This window comes from Leuresthes tenuis, unplaced genomic scaffold, assembly GCF_036924035.1.
Source record: "Leuresthes tenuis unplaced genomic scaffold, fLeuTen1.0.hap1 SCAF_4, whole genome shotgun sequence".
NCBI lineage: Eukaryota > Metazoa > Chordata > Actinopteri > Atheriniformes > Atherinopsidae > Leuresthes > Leuresthes tenuis.
Window position 1 is genome coordinate 33,759,007 of NW_027325358.1, and position 20,014 is coordinate 33,779,020.

The 20,014-nt window shown below is 41.5% G+C and overlaps 1 protein-coding gene across 1 annotated transcript in view; it reads right to left on the reverse strand.

Annotated features, from left to right (window-relative positions):
• Positions 1–3,656: 3,656 nt before the first annotated feature.
• LOC140304775 (voltage-gated delayed rectifier potassium channel KCNH1-like) overlaps positions 3,657–20,014 on the reverse strand; it is a 78,169-nt gene continuing 61,811 nt past the window's right edge. Inside the window, exon 11 of the mRNA XM_072383544.1 lies at positions 3,657–10,979. Coding sequence (XP_072239645.1) covers positions 10,134–10,979 — 846 coding nt within the window. The 3' untranslated portion in view covers positions 3,657–10,133. The remainder of the gene's footprint in view (positions 10,980–20,014) is intronic.

A 20,014-nucleotide genomic window follows, 5' to 3' on the forward strand; every position in this document is an offset into this window, starting at 1 on the left:
CTCTTCACAACGACGGGTCGGTGCAGAGCCCGCAATACTGCAGACGCCGCACCGATCCGCCCGTCAATCTCCCGCTCCATTCGTCCCTCACTCGTGAACAAGACCCCGAGATACTTGAACTCCTCCACTTGGGGAAGGATCTCATTACCGACCCGGAGAGAGCATTCCACCCTTTTCCGGCTGAGAACCATGGTCTCGGATTTGGAGGAGCTGATTCTCATCCCAGCCGCTTCACACTCGGCTGCGAATCGCTCCAGTGAGAGCTGAAGGTCACGGCCTGACGACGCTAACAGAACCACATCGTCTGCAAAAAGCAGAGACCCGATTCTGAGGTCGCCAAATCAGACACCCTCAACGCCCTGGCTCTGCCTAGAAATTCTGTCCATAAAAGTTAGGAAAAGAATCGGTGACAAAGGGCAGCCCTGACGGAGTCCAACTCTCACCGGAAACGTATCTGACTTACTGCCGGCAATGTGGACCAAACTCTGGCACCGGTCATACAGAGACCGAACGGCCCCTATCAAGGGGTCCGGCACTCCATATTCCCGGAGCACCCCCCACAGGACTCCACGAGGGACACGGTCGAACGCTTTCTCCAAGTCCACAAAACACATGTAGACTGGTTGGGCGAACTCCCATGCACCCTCCAAGATCCTGCCGAGGGTATAGAGCTGGTCCACTGTTCCACGGCCAGGACGAAAGCCACACTGCATCTCCTGAATCCGAGGCTCGATTATCCGACGGATCCTCCTCTCCAATACCCCCGAATAGACCTTACCAGGGAGGCTGAGGAGTGTGATACCCCTATAGTTGGAACACACCCTCCGGTCCCCCTTTTTAAAGAGGGGGACCACCACCCCAATCTGCCAGTCCAGAGGCACTGTCCCCGATGTCCACGCGATGCTGCAGAGGCGTGTCAGCCAAGACAGCCCTACAACATCCAGAGCCTTGAGAAACTCAGGACGGACCTCATCCACCCCCGGGGCCTTGCCACCGAGGAGCTTTTTGACCACCTTGGCAACCTCAGCCCCAGAAATGGGAGGCCCCGTCTCCGAGCTCTCCGACTCTGCCTCTTCCGAGCACGTGTTGGTAGGATTGAGGAGTTCCTCGAAGTACTCCCCCCACCGACTCACAACATCCCTAGTTGAGGTCAGCAAAGCTCCGTCCCCACTGTAAACAGTGTTGACTGTGAGCTGCTTCCCCCCCCTGAGACGCCGGATGGTGGACCAGAATCTCTTCGAGGCCGTCCGGAAATCGTTCTCCATGGTCTCACCGAACTCCTCCCAGGCCCGAGTTTTTGCCTCAGCAACCACCGAAGCCGCGGCCCGTCTGGCCTGTCGGTACCTATCAGCTGCTTCCAGGGTCCCACTGGCCAAAAAGGCCCGATAGGACTCCTTCTTCAGCTTGACGGCTTCCCTCACCACTGGTGTCCACCAGCAGGTTCGAGGGTTGCCGCCACGACAGGCACCGACCACCTTACGGCCACAACTCCGATCAGCTGCCTCGGCAATGGAGTCACGGAACATGGCCCATTCAGACTCAATGTCCCCCACCTCCCCCGGGATATGGTTGAAGCTCTGCCGGAGGTGGGAGTTAAAGCTCCTTCTGACGGGGGATTCTGACAAACGCTCCCAGCAGACCCTCACAATACGTTTGGGCCTGCCAGGTCTGATCGGCATCCTCCCCCACCAGCGGAGCCAACTCACCACCAGGTGGTGATCAGTTGACAGCTCCGCCCCTCTCTTCACCCGAGTGTCCAGGACATACGGCCGCAAGTCCGATGATACAACCACAAAGTCGATCATCGAACTGCGGCCAAGGGTGTCCTGGTGCCAAGTGCACATATGGACACCCTTATGCCTGAACATGGTGTTCGTTATGGACAGTCCATGACTGGCACAGAAGTCCAACAACATAACACCACTCTGGTTCAGATCGGGGGGGCTGTTCCTCCCAATCACACCCCTCCAGGTCTCACTGTCATTGCCCACGTGAGCATTGAAGTCCCCCAGCAGAACGAGGGAGTCTCCGGTAGGAGCACTCTCCAGTGCCTCCCCCAGAGACCCCAAAAAGGGTGGGTACTCTGAACTGCTGTTTGGCGCATAGGCACAAACAACAGTCAGGACTCGTCCCCCCACCCGAAGGCGGAGGGAGGCTACCCTCTCGTTCACTGGGGTAAACCCCAATGTACTGGCACACAGCCGGGGGGCAATAAGTATGCCCACACCTGCTCTGCGCCTCTCACCACGGGCAACTCCAGAGTGGAAGAGAGTCCAACCCCTCTCAAGAGGACTGGTTCCAGAGCCCAAGCCGTGCGTCGAGGTGAGTCCGACTATATCTAGCCGGAACCGCTCAGCCTCGCGCACCAGCTCCGGCTCCTTCCCCAACAGAGAGGTGACATTCCACGTCCCAAGAGCTAGCTTCAGTAGCCGAGGATCAGACCGCCAAGGCCTCCGCCTTTGGCTGCTACCCAGCTCACATAGCACCCGACCCCCTTGGCCCCTCCCACGGGTGGTGAGCCCGTCGGAAGGCCAATAAACCCAATTTGAATAAATCTTGATATAGATTTTCATTTTTTCTTAGATATATGTAGATACAGACGTTCATTTTTTTCTGAAATATAACTTCTGTCTCTTGTGTATTATCTTATATATGGATGTATAATGTATTATTTCTTCATTTTTCAACTTAAATTAAAATAGCTGAGTTGTACACAATCTGTCACGTTTTGAGCTATGTTTTGTCTTGTTTTCAGGTTTCTTGGTTAATTTCTGGTCACGTTTTTTTCCCCTGTCACTTAGTTTCACTCAAATCGACTGTTTTCTTTCACAGCTGCACCCCATCACTAATCACCTCCCCATAGTATTTAGTTTCCAGGTTTCCCTCAGCACATCGCAGAATCTTCACCTTACTTCCATGGTTCAAGTCACGTTTTCTCAAATGTTGTCAGGTCAGGTTTTTGCCTCTTGTTATTTATCATAGTCTAGTTTTGTTTTGTTTGTTTCCATGATTGAAGAATTACTGACATCCGGCTCAGCCGTGCTTTTTGTTCTTTATTTTGTTAATAAATCAAGTCTTTTTAAATAAATCTAGTTTTTTTAAGTTCTGCATATGGGTCCTCCCTCTCACACCCACGTTCCTGACACAATCTGTTTCTACTTCTCTATCATATATTAGTGTTTTTATATAGGTGTGTGTAATATATTATATATTGTGTGTCTTTTGCAAAATAGCCTACCTATCACATGCCAGAATATTATATTACTGTTAAGCCTACTATGAATATTAAAATATGCCAAATCATGTGTCCGGTATCATGTCTACATGTATGACGTTTGCAGAAAAAAACCACGGTAAAAATCAGTTTTGCATTCAGCGAGTTATGATTGATTAAATGTGCTGACACTTCTTTGCGCCTGCCAGACAGATTACACTGAGCGGAGCGGGTGACCGGTCCAATGCTCAAATGGCTTTCCATAGAGGACCACATAAAGAGCCGACCTGATCTCCCAGACTGGGATACAATGCCCACGGATCCACAGCAACCAAACAAAACCTCACCGGTAGACTGCAGACACATCTGCCCTTGTGCAGCCCGCATGCAGCAGACCAGGCCGGGGGGCCCACCCCCAACTACCGGATCATCCCTCCAACACAAAATAAAAGAACCAGGATGATACATTTACAAAGTATAAAATTGTTTATTGTTGATATTTGATTTAATTTTTTTTTACAGTATTATTTTGCTTATAGTTTGATTGTGCTGTGAGTTTTCAATACAGTGCATAAGCGATAATAAAACAAACCATTTTAACATTGAGGTGCTCTTCATGCACAGACTTAAGTCATAACATACAAGGGACTGACAGCGGAGGGAAAGATGAGTCCTCTGAGATGTTTAAGTAAGGAAGGCAGTCAACTCGGTTTCAACTTTTCTCTTAGAAAAACGGTTTTCAGACACCAGCATCATGCAGCAAAGTCAGATAACCAAAGTGCATCAGAGTTCATGGAACAGCCTGACAGACACAAAGTACCACAGACAACAACCTGTCTTAATTCATGGCATTAACTGCATATTATTACAGTAGAATATCACACCTACACTAGATACATGTGTTACCAAAGTCAAGACAAACGTACATTTGTGGTAATCATTTACACATCTCAGGTGAATATATTTTTAATTGACAAGTAAATTTCTTCTGTTGGAAGCAAAAAAACAAACAAACAAACAAAATGTTTAATTAAGAGAACATTTAAGTTTTGTAGATATTGCTAATTTTCTCTTGTTTTTTAAATAGATTTTTAAATCAACTGAAAACTGGTCAACAAAACGTTATGCCAAACACAAGTTACTGTTTATTCCCCATTATCAGCTTGGTTTGCTTAAAATGTAGCCTACTTATTTAAGCAAACATTAAAATGCTCTTTAAATGTGCATTAACTGAAGACTGACGTGAATGTGGTGATAAATTTGTATATCTTGGTGACAACTAGCTCCAAGAAAATTAAGACGGTCCTTTTCCATGCTTTCTGCTATCTAATAAACCTGTCTGAGGCATAAGAGACACTGGGGAAATGTTTATACTGACTTTGGTTTTGAATGAGCATGACCTGCAGGTGTTGTAATGATGACAAAAACTTCAAAGTGAACAGTCACAGAAGAAAGGGAGTAGGAAAAGTAAAGCTATTTGTATGTATGTGAAGGATACCATGTTATTCTTTTAAGGATGCTCATTTAAGCTGGAAGATCAGAATTAGTTACTTTAAAGAACTTGTAAGATTAACTGTTTCCCTTTTTATTTATTTATTTTTGTTCACATTTTGAAAAGGTTTATTTGAAACAACTTTCTCAATTTCACAAAACTACTGTTACTTTGGCATGAGGTGTTTTTTTAATTTTTTAATTTTTTTTTACCTTTTTATGAATAAATGTGCATCATGTCAAGTGAAAACACAGATTACAGATAAGTTCTGATATAGCAAACATGTTACTGACATGAGTGAGCCATCCAGTCTCCAGGAAAAGACATTACCACTTCCATTCCTCGAAACCAAAAATATGTGTAATCATTATTGATTAGATTGATGATTCCATTTTTTTTAAGCTTGTACATATGTTCTACCCTTGCGACTGGAGGTCTTGCAGGTGAAAGGATTTGTTCTTATACCAACTGCAATCCTACCTGTCCACTTATTTGTTGATAATGCTTACGTTCAAGCATCAGCCAAAAGGTATATGTGCATGTGTCCCAGAAGTAAAATATAAATTTTAGGTATGTAGACAGTGTTGGCAAGTATGTATAGCATATAACATATTTATGTTCCACTTTTATTGTGCCCAGATATGTAAATTGTACCAACTTTTCCTGGCAATAAGGCTGTAGTGACCACATAAACAATCAGCTTTTTCTCTTGTAAGTAAACATACATGTTCAATACTTGGGGGAAAAAAATGGCAACCACAATGTCCCCAAGTTGAAAACAATTTGCAAAAATCTCTTTCTCTATTTTCACTGTGTATGGCCAATTTTAAAAGATTTGTTTGTCTCTGCTTCCTCTTTTAATTGTGAGTACTGACACAACTTTAGCCATTTATCTTGGAGACAACATCAGTATGTAGGAAATTATTTTATTATTTTCTTTTTTCCTCGCACACTTGTTTGCAGTTCATGTAGCCAGGGAAAAAGCTACAAGTAACACTGCCAGGAACCTGGCCACAAACCAGCTCTATTTCCATGCTATGATTGTCCCTCCCCAGGAACACACTCATTCTGTGACAAAGTTCGAAAAGTCTGTGGGGAAGCTTGCTTTTTCCCAGGGAGGCAGCTGTTCCGGGTAGTCTGTCTCTCTTCCATGTGTAGCTGTACCAATATATTAATAAAAATGAGCTGAGTGCAAGTGGTTGCTGCATCTTATGTGTAAGCACATAGTTCTGGTGCTCAGTAAGTGATAGTTAGCGGTCCTGATTATTATCTTATTGCTGTTTGTTTGTTACGATATGAGTATAGGAGAATGATTATTACAGGGTGAGAGGAGAGTTTGAGGAAGTCCTAAGAGATGGAGATGTGGGTGGAGTTCATTAGCATACAGATGCCCACTCATTGGATGAGGAAAAAGGTGGAGTTATGGTTAATGTACTATTAAAGCCATAAGTTGCTTGTTTTTTTTTGCACAAGGCAAAATCTTAAAATCCCACAGTTAAACAAGTGGACTTGTTAAAGGAGTGGACTTTAAGGTTTCATTTTCTAGAAAGCATTTGAACTTTGATGTAGACAAACAAAAATGTTAAAGCTAAAGCCAAAGAAAGAGCAAATGAACAATGTAAAAGTCAATATCTCCAATGCGCGAGTCTTGGGAGAGCTTTGGTTGCTGTGATTTCTAACTATACAGGATACTAATTATTTTCCATTATAGCGTCATTTCAACAAACATGCCAGAGTATGGCACAAAAAAAATGTATTTGTTGGTACATTTGACATTGAACAAATTATGGCAAATTGAACAAAATAAACTCCTGTTACAGTTGTGTGGATAACATCTTCTTAGCGCTGACAATATAGGCTTTTAAACTTTGTAGATTCCTCACCAAGAGAAACACACCACTGAACACAAACAAAGAAGGCTAATACAATAAAAAATAGACAAAAGATGGAGCTCAGAAAATTATATCTCATTCAGGAGACACTAACACACCTCAAACACAGAAACATCTTACCAAGAGGGTTCATTGACTTTGCTGACATGCTTTCAAGACAAAAATTATATTTTTGTTTTGGAATCAATTGAATTATTATTTAACAATATATTGATCTAGCAATTAATTATTAATTGACGCAACTTTGACTATAAGTTAAATCTGAGGTCCACAGAATATGAAGGATGAAGTGGTCCCAGTAGAGTGCCTGTGTAGAAATCCCTCCGTTAGCTCTCCTATAGCTGCAAGTAGCCACATAACAACACGTATGGGCTAACAGAGTTATAGTACACGTTTGTTCATTCATTCGGCTTAAAGTATTGGTGAAATAAAGACACATAATACCTTATTTAGAGGCTGCATCGTCTCAGCTCCATTCTCTCCTGTTATATGGATGTATACAGATCTCCAGTAATCTAAATATCTTCCGAAGGACGCTGACCTTCGCCAAACTGTTCTCGGTGAGTAGATAAACATATTTCATGCCAGAAATAAGGTCTAGGTTTAAAAATACCGGAGTTCCGCTTTAAACAGGCATTCCAAAAACAGGCCACATATGGGTTCTTTCTCAATAAGAAAAAAATGTACAATAGAATTTAACTTGATCAGCTTCTAAGCTATAGTCATCATCAATTGTGTGATCCTTACCTTACACGGAGTACTTCTCTTGCCAATAAATGCGCCATGTTTATTTAACACTCCGCTGATCCTGTCTGTATAATCTTCATAAAGATGAGAATTTTCCATATTGCAAAAAGTGAACATAAAGTTGGGTTATGCATAAAAAAAATCAAATGTTTGTGCAAGTAAGGAATGGTCTTATTAGTTATTTTTAAGCTGTCAGGCCTAAAGCAGGCCAGCAGATGAGTGCCAGGCTCAATAATGTCTCCATTGTCAATTCTGGAGTTGCAGGGAGGTTTGATTTAGTACAAAGGACGTACATTTAGTAACTTGTACGATTGTACTGTAAGTATTTTAGCGTATAATACAAGTACAAATCAAGTCAATGTATAGATGAAATCTGCTTTTAGAAGTTAAAGTTAAAAATATAAAGTGCAAATCAATTCTACATATCTGAAAATTCATGTAAATTCGGAGACTACAAAAGACATTCATTGAACAGGTTTTCCTGCCTTTAACACGACTAACTAAATACCCAAAGGACATGCTTAGCTTTACTCACCAATCAGATCTACACGTCTACACACTAATCAATAACCAATTTGTGTCAAAAGTGACCTGTTTGTTGTCACTTAATCATATCAATAACTTGTATTTTCAAACTTGTAAAAGTGACTTGTACTCAGAATCTTATAGATTTGCTTCGTACTTGTAAATTTAATCTACACTTGCAGATTTAATCTGTACATGCAAGCAGATTTTTTGATTTTGTTTTATTTCATACATTCAATAGGGTCATACAAGTTACAAAACGTGTAGAAATTAGTAGTAGTACTAATGGGCCAGGCAAGGCTAACAGTGGATTACACAGTGTGAAATACAGGGTTTCCCTATAGGAGACAAGAGTGCTTAAGAACAACGCAGCTCTGTAGATCACCAACATGCAATTACTTTTAGCCCTTGAGTGTAACTTTGCCTATTGTCATCTGCTAAGAGTTGATTTAACAAATACTCTGCCGAGTACATGTACTGGAAGTCATGACCAATACATATTCCACTTGAATTTAGACTACCAGTGATATCAGAGGTATCATCTAATGTGACTGATCTTTCAAAACAAGGCGACAAAATAACCATTTGAAAATGGTTTTAAAGAAATTCTAAAGCACCCTCAACTGTCAAACTCAGTGCAGAATGGAAACTTTAGTATTATAGACAGTTGGGGCCTCATTTTCCCTTTGCTCCCTCTTTCACATTCATTCAGAACATAACAACATTACTGATTTCAAACATCAGTGACTTCACAATGAAGTCTGCACAATGTGTTTAGTTTACATGACAATTAGGACATTAATCTGTGATAAATTCTAATAACTCTAAAACGGTTCTGTCACGGTTTATTTTCCGTTTTACGTCTCGTCATTTCCTGTTTTATTTTGAAAAGCACTAATCTTGTCCTCTCGTTTCAGGTAACTTGCCCTTCCTCCCGTGTCAAGAGTCTGATTGTCTTCCCTGATTCCAAGTGTTTTCACCTGTTCCCCTTGGTCCCTCGTGTGTTCAAATAGTCTGCGTCTCCCATGTCTTGTGCCAGTATGTTGTCTCATTACGAGCGTCACTACCAGCCACCTTGTCTTGTCTCCATGATCCCACGAGCCTGCAGTGAGCGACTCTCCTGCAGCGCACCTTGCCTTGTGTAATTTATTCAATGTCCATAGCCTTAGTCTATTTATGTTACGGTAAGTTCCATAGCTTTGTTTTTTCTCCATTTTCACGGAGTGATTTTTCGTTCTTACTTGTTATAGTCGCCTCCGTTAAAGGAGAGCGTTTAAGTTAAAGTTTGATAGAGCCTCTGTTTTGAAAGAGTGCGTCTTTGTTTTATCTGCCTCATTTTCAGAGCGTGACTTTGTTTTGTTAAGAATTCATAGCTTTTGGTTTTCCTCCCGTTGTGGAGAGATTTTACGTTTGTTAATTTTCATAGCCGCGCTCCTCCTCCACTCTAGTTACAGAGGAGAGCGCTTAGGCGTTTCATAGCCCTTTTCGTTTGCGCTGCGGGAGATCGCCCTGCAGTGCCGTCATCTGTCCTGTGTTTATTATAATAAAACCCTCTTGAAACCACGACCCTGCATCTGCGTCCTAAATCCCTCCCTGGTAACTGACAGGTTCTAATATAAGATCTGGTCAGTCAGCTCATCTCTAAAAATCACAGACAGTCATCTAAAAGCCTGTTCCAGAATGATCTACTCATTCAGAATCCTGCTTTCAGGATGACAGACTTTCAACGGACTCTATTAAGAACCGGTCAATTATAGAATATGATGTGATATGATGTTATATAAAGGCCCAACAATGCAATCAAACCTGTACCCTGACCTATGTTAACACAGTGGTAAAAGCCTTGATCAATCCATTCATTTGCATCAGTAGAAGAAGGTTATTAGCAGACTAACAGACTTTTTGGATGAGCTTTCATTTGAGCAAAACCATCAAATAAAACCTGACACCAATGTCTTTCACAGTGCCAAAGTCCTGTTTAAAGAACAATATTAAAGCCATCAGTTATTGCCAACAGTTTGTGGAGGTCTGAGAGTATCAAAACTTCCTAAAAAGCAAAGATGCCATCACGATTGTAATTACTCTTCGAGCAAAGAATTGCTTTATATTGGCTTTGTTCTCATTCCAGTTCCAGTCTGCAATATTTCAAGGAGCAGAGCCCAACAAATGTTCAAAAGTGACTGTTATCATCAGCTGTCAGATGTTCTTCTCTGCTATGGCATGCTAGTTTGTGTGATTACCTCAAACTTATTCCAAGTCCAGTTTAAGATAGACTGCCCTTATCGGAACCAGGGGAGGGTGGCTGAGACATTCCAAAAGTGGAGCCAGATGACTTTCTGGATTTCAGAAGTTGAAGCAGTTCTGCAAGTTGAGTCTCCAGGGCTGCCATGCGATTATTCAGTGATCCAATGTCACTTCTTAATTCTTGTTTCAGCTCAAGGAAAGAGGCTTGCATGCACTGCTCTGGTATAGGACAAAAGAGACTCTTTTCACCAGGATGGACTGGACTCCTCTCCTGTGGTGTTTTGGCATCACCAACGTTGTCTAAGCGGAGGTCGCTCTTTGTGATGCCGCTGTCACAGGAGTCAGTTTTCTTGAGAGACATTTCGTTGTGAGACTTAGTTCTATCGGGCAGTGTTTCCATGGATTCGGCTTTGGAAACACTGCTCCATGATTCAGCTTTCACCACGGAGTCTTTGAATCGTCCCCAGCCTTTAGCCTTTGATGGCTCTGCAGATTTGCAGCCAGTAATATTGCCATTTTGAGTGACAATATTGTTAAGTGTGACTCGGCTGGAGGTCCTGGATGAACAGGATGCTGTGGATGTTGAGGAGGTGGTGGGTGTGGCTGGGCTGTCAGCCACCATGACAATACTAGTAGAGGCCAGTATTTGCAGACCTCTAGGGTCCATGTGACTGACACCTTTCTCCACATCTTCTGCTCCCTGAAAGACCTGCTCAGCTGCAAGCCGGGCTTCCTTCTGCTGCCGAAAACGCTGAAAGAGTCGTCGGACTGGATGGTCTGGAGGAAGATTCAGAGGAGCTTCATCTTTCCTCTTCAACTTCTCCTCTTCCTCACGTTTCACATCACTGATCTTCCGGAAGACAATCTGGTGAAAATCAGAAAATCAACATTGTCAAACAAAAGGCAGTTTACACAGGAATAGAAGAGAGATCACAGTGGTGTAACTTTTCCTGTAAAAAACTTCGTAATTTTAGCAACCAGAGCAGCTCAAGATTATGAAATAGTCTTGCAAGATGTTACTATAAAACTAACATTACCTAGTTTTGCTATTAAAGTATGTGAAGTAGATTATTTGCATATGTTACAAGCATGTTTAACAGTGGGGTTTTAAATTCTGACTAATTTAGCATTTTTGTTCTGGACTCTATTGAGGACTTTGCATCGAACTTAGATATATGTCAATGACGATTATAAAATGAGGCTGTAGAATTTAGCTAAGCTGTCACTGATACTCACAGGGTCCTTACGGGTCTTACATTTTCTGTCCCTTCATAGAATGAAAAAAAACCCACTTTATTTATCCCAAAGGGAAATTTTATTGCTACAGTGATTTAAGAAAGAAAGAAAAAAAAGATTGTAAGCAATCATTACAAGCCTTCATCATGAGCAGTTATTGTTGCTGGCAGGAAGGACCTCTTTCTTTATTGCAGCAGAGCTGAAGAAGCCTCACACTGATCACACTCTGTTGTTTCAACATGATGTTATGAAGAGCATGGTCAGTATTGGTATTTATATTAACTAGGGCTGAGCACGTTATTTTTGCATTAACTAATTTATTCATTATCACCGACAATTATTTGTCTCCCATTAACACAGTTTTTGTTATTTATTATTTTTATTGTAAATGTCTGTTGTTCACCGGCTTTTAGTTTGAAAAAGTCCATCGTGAGCGAGCCTAGTATGTTGCTTACTGCTGCGGCGCTCACAGGAAACAGTCAAAGCATGAAAGAATGGCGGATGAAGTGGGCTAAACAAACATGGAGAAGGTTACGAAACTTTTACATGGCCATTTTCATTTCAAAGTTCTTCCAGACGGCCTCGTTGACAGAGCCAAAATTATTTGTAAGCACTGCAACGTTGAATTGTCTTATCACCTGTCAGGTGACAGGACACAGATGCAGGGTCTTTTTCAAAGGCAAGAATGTTTATTGATAATAAACAGCAGGTTGAGGATCTCCACACAGAGCAAATGAAACGGGTGTGAAACTCCTGAGCACTCTCCTCAATAACTATGGATGAGGAGAGTGCAGCTATGAAAATTATCAAACCAAACCTCCCCACTCTCGGAGGAAAACTGAAAGGCTATGAAAGATAACAAAATAACTCACGCTCTCCTATTGAGGCGGACTTAAACGAAAGTCACTCTCTTAAAACACAGGCACTATGAAACTTAACAATAAACGTAGGCACACCGACGTGGAAACTGTGGAATCAAGACGCTAGTAATGAAGCTCATAACAGAAACAACACACTGGCACAAGACAAGGGAGATGCAGACTATTTGAACACATGAGGAACCAAGGGGAACAGGTGGAAACACTTTGGGAATCAGGAAAGACAATCAGACATTTGACACAGGAGGAAGAGCAAGGTACCTGAAATGAGAAGGAAGTTAGTGATTTCAAAATAAAACAGGGTTATATGCTACTTTTGAATTCATTATTGGATTTTGCGTATAACAATGCAATTAATCGTGATTAATCACAGGAAATCATGCGATTAAACAATTTAATATTTGCCCAGCCTTAATTTTAACCAATTTGTGCAGAATTATTTTTTAACAATCAGCTCCAGTAGCTCAAGGGTAGTCCCCAGCACAGAGCCAGCCTTCTTGATCAGTTTCTTCAGTTTCTTTGCGCCTCTGGCTCTGATGGTGCTGTACCAACAGATGGTTGCAAAGCATGGCTGTTCTGTCCCTTTTTTGTAGACAGCCTCAACGTTGTATTTCCTGTCCAGTCTGTTGTCAATAACTGTGGAACAATCAGTGTTTTTCTGGATATGACAGGTCTGATTTGTACTGGAAGTCTGAGGTGTACAGAGTAAAAAGAAACAGTAAGAGTACAGTCCCCTGTGGTGCTCCTGTGCTGCTGATCACCTTCTCAAAAACAAAACCCATCAGTCACAAACTGTGGTCTGATTGTCAGGTAGTCAATAATCCAGGTGATTGTGGGGGTATCTGCCTGAATATGTATTCTGTAGCTTTTTACATAACAGTATAGGCTGAATTGTATCAAAAGCACTGGAGAACTCAAAGAACTGCTTTGTCCAGTTGAGAGTAGGCTCCATAAAACAGGTAGATGATGACATCTTCAATGCCAACCCCAGGGCAATAAGCAAACTGCAGTGGGTCCTAAAAGATTTTCACTTGCTTTTTTAGGTGAGTCAATAACAGTATCTCCAGGACTTTCATGATCTGGGATGTTAGGGCAAATGGTCTGTAGTCACTGATGGCAGCTTTTAGGTACAGGAACAAGGCAGGATGTTTTTCACAGCACTGGAAACATCTCCTGACTCAGGAGGTTGAAGAGGTGCTGTAGAATCCCACATAGCTGTTCTGTATAGACCTTCAGGAGCATTATGTGATTCCAGACTGGCTCCATGTTGTTGATATTAGGCCTCTGAGGATGTCATACTATCTGGTCTTCACACATCCTGTGGATTACTAACTTATCACTTTGCTGATTCAAACCACTTTGTTCAGATGACATGACAGACTTTGTAAGTGTTCATATTGGTGTTCAGGTGTCAAGTACATAGAGCTGTAAACTTCTAGAATCAAAGGCACGTCAGTTGACTAGGTCTGCCATCTACCACCTGATAAGAAAACAAAACATCTATGACTAATTATTTCACACAACTCTATGTAAAAAATTTTAGTTAACATAATGTGGTTGCCCCAAGGGAGCTTTAATAACTCCTGAGGTAAATAAAAGATAATATAATATCTAAGTAAATATAAGTAATATTTTATTTTGGGACAGAGAAAGATCTGAAATTCCTATCTACACATTCAGGATGCAAATTAAAAAGTGCATGATCAACAATGCCAGCTAGGAAATTCACATCTAAAAGTGTGCAGTTTGAGGATCTGTTAAAAAACAAACGAAAAAAATCTCTGTGCTGTACAGCGCTATAACAGTTGGTCAGAAAAATAATTTTCTCCAAAGCTCTAATCTAAATCTAAAAAAGTGTCTAAGTTGTGTCTTTATTTCTGTTTCAGTGTTTTGTAATTTTTTATCTAAAAATGTGTTGAATCTAAAATGTCTGCAAAGTCACAGTCCAAAGTCCACAACAAACACCTAAAAAACTGCTTCTAAATCGCCTGAAATGCTTGAAAGCACAATCCATTATCCTAATACCAACAGTTGTGGAAAGAAATGCAATATGCAATATGATTAAGAACTACAGTATGTTTAATTAATGTAGAATTACATGAAGATAAGGATTCTGTTTTCACTATTTTAGAATGATCAATCTATATTAAAAAGTCACTAGCACACCACCAGTTGCCAACAGAGGCCCAGATAAGATATGCCAAACACTGTCTCTAACGTGGACCTTCAATGTTTTTCATGTACAGATCAGTCACTGAAGTTTTTCCTCAATACAGGTGTAAGATGAGGCTAATTCACTTGGTGAAAGCTGCACTCTATGCTGTTATATGTCATACCAGACACACTGAACATTTATAACTGTTTTGTAATCAAGAAGAGCAATGTGAGACTGCATTCAATCAGCATGGATGACATATCTAAGTTGGGCAATGAGTCACATCTTCATCTTTTCTGTTGGTGTTGGTTTCTGTGTTTTGAAGTTGCCTGTAAAAATTATTACAGTACCAGAAGGATCACAAGCAAACTGAATATGCTAATGATGGCATTATGACTTATGGACAAAGTTTATTGTCTTAGAAATTAACAAGGACTTTCTATGGGAATCTAAAGGGATCAGAGGTTTGTTTCTTTGAGCTAGTACCCTGTTGTCCGTCGGGCTGTTGCTCTTCAGGGCACTTCTGCATCAGATCCATTTTTTCATTTTTGAGGGCTAGCCTTTCTGACTGTAAACAATGGCTATCTGGAGGGATCTGGAGAATCAGCAGGACTGTAAACTGAACTAGACTTAAACAGGTTCCAAAATGTGTACCCTTCAATTTGTTGCAGATGATGCTTGAGCTGATGGTTACGCTGTAGTGGACCTCATTGTAATTACTTTAGTGTTTAGTGTACATTAAAGGTGTCGTGAAACTATTGGCTACAATGTGACCTCATGACTTCTGCTTAGCCTGATAGTGCAGAATGGTGGCTGCCAGGTTTTTTCCACAGCAGTCATCAAGAGTTTGAAGCCAGAACCAATCATAGAGCATGATGAAATTGGATCATGAGAACAGAGCAGCAGTTGCTGGAGAACTCTATTAGAGAGACATCTAAGGTAAACAAGACATCCATCAGGAGAAACAACACAAAAGTCCATAAATCTGCTGATACATCTGAAAATAATATCACATTTCTTTTCAACTTTGCTTTCACAAGTTTGTTAAAAATGAACATGGATGGGTGTCTACACATTTAGAGGAATATTTATATATTTTAAAGCATTGATTCTAATAATTTTAGGTTTGTAAAATGATGAGCAGGAATGTTTTAAGTCTTAGACCTAAATATTAACATTTACATTTGTAATGTTACAAGGACAGATTCATTGTTTCAATGCAGCGGTTGTCAAGTTGTGAAATATGTGTGACTCGTCTCTGCAGAGATAACAGTCTGTTGGTTTGGAGGTGAGAACTGTTCTGGCAGGTTATTTCACTTCACCAGCACCATTATTGCACAGTAGGCAGAACAGGACACGATGGCTCTCATATCGATTTACAGTAGACAGAGAAGACCAGGCTGAGAAACCACTCTGAAGAAAGGAGCAGCTTATGGCCAGTGTCACACATTTTTAATGTTGTGCTTTGTGTTAATCCCAAATCTCCAAGTGCCATTTCTTGTGAAAAAAAAGTCTCTATCTATGAAAATAAAGTGGTTGTATAGTTTTGTTCACGTTAAACCAAAAACCTAAGTTACTTGTGGGCAGGGCCAGTTCTAGACTACACTTCTTAAAAGCTCTGAAAACCAGATGCATCACACAGCATTAACTTTCTCTTTGTGAGAAGCTTAAAGCTGGAGTGGAAAATAAGTAAGCTGGATAATAAAAAACGCTGTGATTATATGAAACAAAACAGTGCAGAACTACAGCCTGGGGTGGGGTTTTACGTACAGTAGGGGTCTGTCAGATACAGGTCATTTGTCCTCAATCTGTTACATGCAGTGGACGTGGACACTCATCTCTGTGCTTGTGTGACGAAGTAAACACCCCCAAAATTTGGCAGAGTTTGCTGGTTCTTAAAAGTCTTACTGCTCCATGCTGAAACCTGACACTACACAGTCATGCTATGTCTTGGCTCATTTGCATACTATCAGTGATTGGATGTTTACTGGGGTGTGTGTGTACTGCACAGCCTGTGAAGGTACACACAGTGGAGGGACAGAGAGAGGGAGCTGATGCTGTATCTTGTCTCTTTTTCGGTGGATTTTTCTGCTACTACAGTTACTTTTGTAAACTTGTAATATATTAATTTAGTGGTTATATTAAAATGTGCTTTGTCACCTGCCAAAAATTTTGATTTGAGGGGGCAAGACATTTATTTGAGGGGGCCCCTGGATTGAGCCGGCCTTGGCTTCATAAACTTTTTCAAACATCTGTCTGTCATTTATTGTTTACCTAATTTCATTAACTTTGGTGATGAAAATATTCAGATGATACGTTTGTCAGTACGGTTTCAGAAATTTCAAACATTTTGTAGAAATAAACATCAGCACATGAAAGCAGACATCCTGGCAAGTTCACATGGTAAAATGTGAAATAGGCACAAAAACAAAAATCATTGTGTTTGTGCAGAGAGACACAAATACCGTAGTTTCCGAAGCATAATGCACACTTAAAAGCCTTAAATTTTCACAAAAATCGTCCGTGCGCCATATAATCTGGTGCACTTTATGTGTGCAATGGATTAAAAAATCTGTCACGGATACCGCCATTTTTTGTGTGCGAATTTACTGTGTGGAGCACCGAGCATTCATCGGGTCATTACACCCCCTCCGCATCACTCACTGCTCTCCCTTCACACCGCTCACCGCCACGTTCACTTTTGCCGCGCCTCTTTGCTCTCATACATTGGAAATGAATGGCAACTGGTCACTTCCGTCGCTTGCTTTGCGTTTGGTGTGAATCCAGGGTTAGGTGGATCCCAGCCATTCACTCCGAATGGGGCGAATATTGTATCCAGCTCGTACTTAGCAATTGAATTGTGTCATCATTAATGCTTTTGCCCATGTCCCAGTGAGTGCCTGTTCTTCAGTCTGAGATGGGTGATGCAGACCGATGTGCAATTTATAAGTGTTAAAACGACTGACGATGTTGTCCTTGACCGTCAGACCATTTCCCGCTGACACAGGGACATAATACATACACTAGGCAGCGATAAACCAGTCAGAGAACATTACTGAATACATACGCCTTATAATCAGGTGTTCCTTATGTATGGGTTAAGTACAGAAATGGACCCCATAATTGAGGGTGCACTTTATAATCAGGTGAGCCTTATAGTGCTCAAAATACGGTACTTATTTTTTCTCTCCTAACTCAAAGCATCACTTTCAGATATGTTAAATGTTATCTTATGTCTGAATCAAGTATGTCTTGTTTGCTGATGATGTGGGACTTGCAGACTCGGAAAATGGAGATTTCTAACATTTTGTAAATGTTAGATGATAAGCTCTACATTAGTGCAAGGTATGGGGTTTTCCTAAATCTAACCATGCAATTTGAAATGATAAACCTAACCATTTAGTTTAGGGTCTTAAATCCAAACAAGGAGTAGGTGAAAAGAAGGGTTTAGTTTTAAACCAAGTCAGGTCTGAAAAAGTACTGAGTTAGACAGAACATGAAGGTGAGTCTAAGTGTTTTACATAAATCAGTGGGTCACCTGAACTCGCTAAGAAAGAAAGTGAATTAAAGAAGTTCAGAAATGGGAAGATAAAACACTAATTATAGAGCTTATGTCAAACCCACATTATGTCTAAGCTTTTGTTTTTAGGAAATGTACTCCCCAACAACAGAAAACTATGATGACCCTTCGTAAATTATGCTCTAAACTTACACTATATTGCCAAAAGTATTCGCTTATCTGCCTTTACACACATATGAACTTAAGTGACATCCCATTCTTTATCCATAGGGTTTAATATGACGTCAGCCCACCCTTTGCAGCTTAATTTTTGACCATTCTTCCAGAAGCGCATTTGTGAGGTCAGACACTGATGTTGGATGAGAAGTCCTGGCTTACAGTCTCTCTAATTCATCCCAAAGGTGTTCTATTGGGTTGAGGTCAGGACTATGTGCAGGCCACACCAAACTCACTTCTCCGTGTCTTTATGGACCTTGCTTTGTGCACTAGTGCGCAGTCATGTTGGAACAGGAAGGGGGCATCCCCAAACTGTTTTTGCAAAGCTGGGAGCATGAAATTGTCCAAAATCTCTTGGTATGCTGAAGCATTCAGAGTTCCTTTCACTGGAACTAAGGTGCCAAGCCTAGTTCCTGAAAAACAACCCCCCCGTCAGACAAGTACCGTTCTCCTGGGTCTTCTACCCACTTTCAACCAACCACTCATTCTCCCACACCTCTCGTACATCTGGGAGAGGTGGTGGAATGGGCACGCTCATTTCCAACAAATGGAAATACAACCATCTGCTACCTAATGCTAAATACAATACCTTTGAATATCATGCCATCTTGGTAACTGCACTGGTCAAAATCTATATGGTTGTCGTATATCGCCCACGAGGACAACTCTGTGACTTTCTAGATGAACTAGACACCTTACACTCTTCTATCCCGGAGCATGACTGTCCCATAATGGTCCTTGGTAATATGAATATCCAACTTGACAGTCCTAACTCTTCAGATTTTCTGACACTAATGCACTTGTATGAACTACAACTGCTCAGCAGTCCTCCAACTCATAAAGCTGGCAAAGTGCTAGATCTCATTTTCACAAGAAACTGCCACAAAGGCCCTGTCTGTCACACCTCTGCACTTTTCTGACGACTATTTCATTCAGTTCAGAGAGAGTCTCCCGAGAAGACCATCTGCTTCTACCCCTATGGTTTCCTTCCGCCGCAACCCCCGCAACCGTTCGCCCACCCGCTTCTCCTCCGTTGTTGCCTCCGCTCTTCCGACCCCCAACATTAACCTCATCCCTTGAGGTTAATGATGCCATGGAGTCCCTTTGCTCTACACTGAGCTCATCTTTGGATAGTCTTTGTTCTCTAGCCACCAAACCCGCTCAATTCCTCCCAGTCTCACCCCTGGCTTAATGATACCTGCCGAGCGTTGCGCACCAATCTCAGAGCTGCCAAAAGGAAATGGCACATGTCAAAAGATCCTGCAGATCTAGCTAAACTCCAGGCGCTAATGTCATCATTCACATCCAGTGTTACTGATGCAAAAAAGTCTTTCTACAATAACAAGATTCATAGTACTACTGACACCTGGAAACTTTTTTCCACCTTCAAAACTCTACTTAATCCTCCGCCTCCTGCTACCAATCTAAAAGCAGACACCTTTGCCTCATTTTTTACTGACAAAGTGGTAGCTATAAGCAAACAGTTTACCGAACCTTGAACCACAAAATCTGTATGCAGAAGTCCTACTGCATCATTTTCTTCATGTACCCCTCTTGCTCAGAGCTGTGTGTCTAAATGTCTCACATGTAGCCGTCCTACAACATGCCCGCTGGACCCCGTTCCCACTAATCTGTTCCAATTCATTGCTCCTCCTATAGCTGCATCAGTCACGCATGTGATTAATGCTTCACTGACATCAGGCACATTTTCTACCATATTCAAGCAAGCTCAGGTTACACCACTGCTCAAGAAACCTTCCCTCCCTCCAACTCATGTGGAGAACTATCGGCCAGTCTCTCTCCTCCCGTTTCTGTCTAAAACCATTGAAAGGGCAGTCTGATTACCTTTCACATAACAACCTCCTTGATCCAAACCAATCTGGGTTTAAAATTGG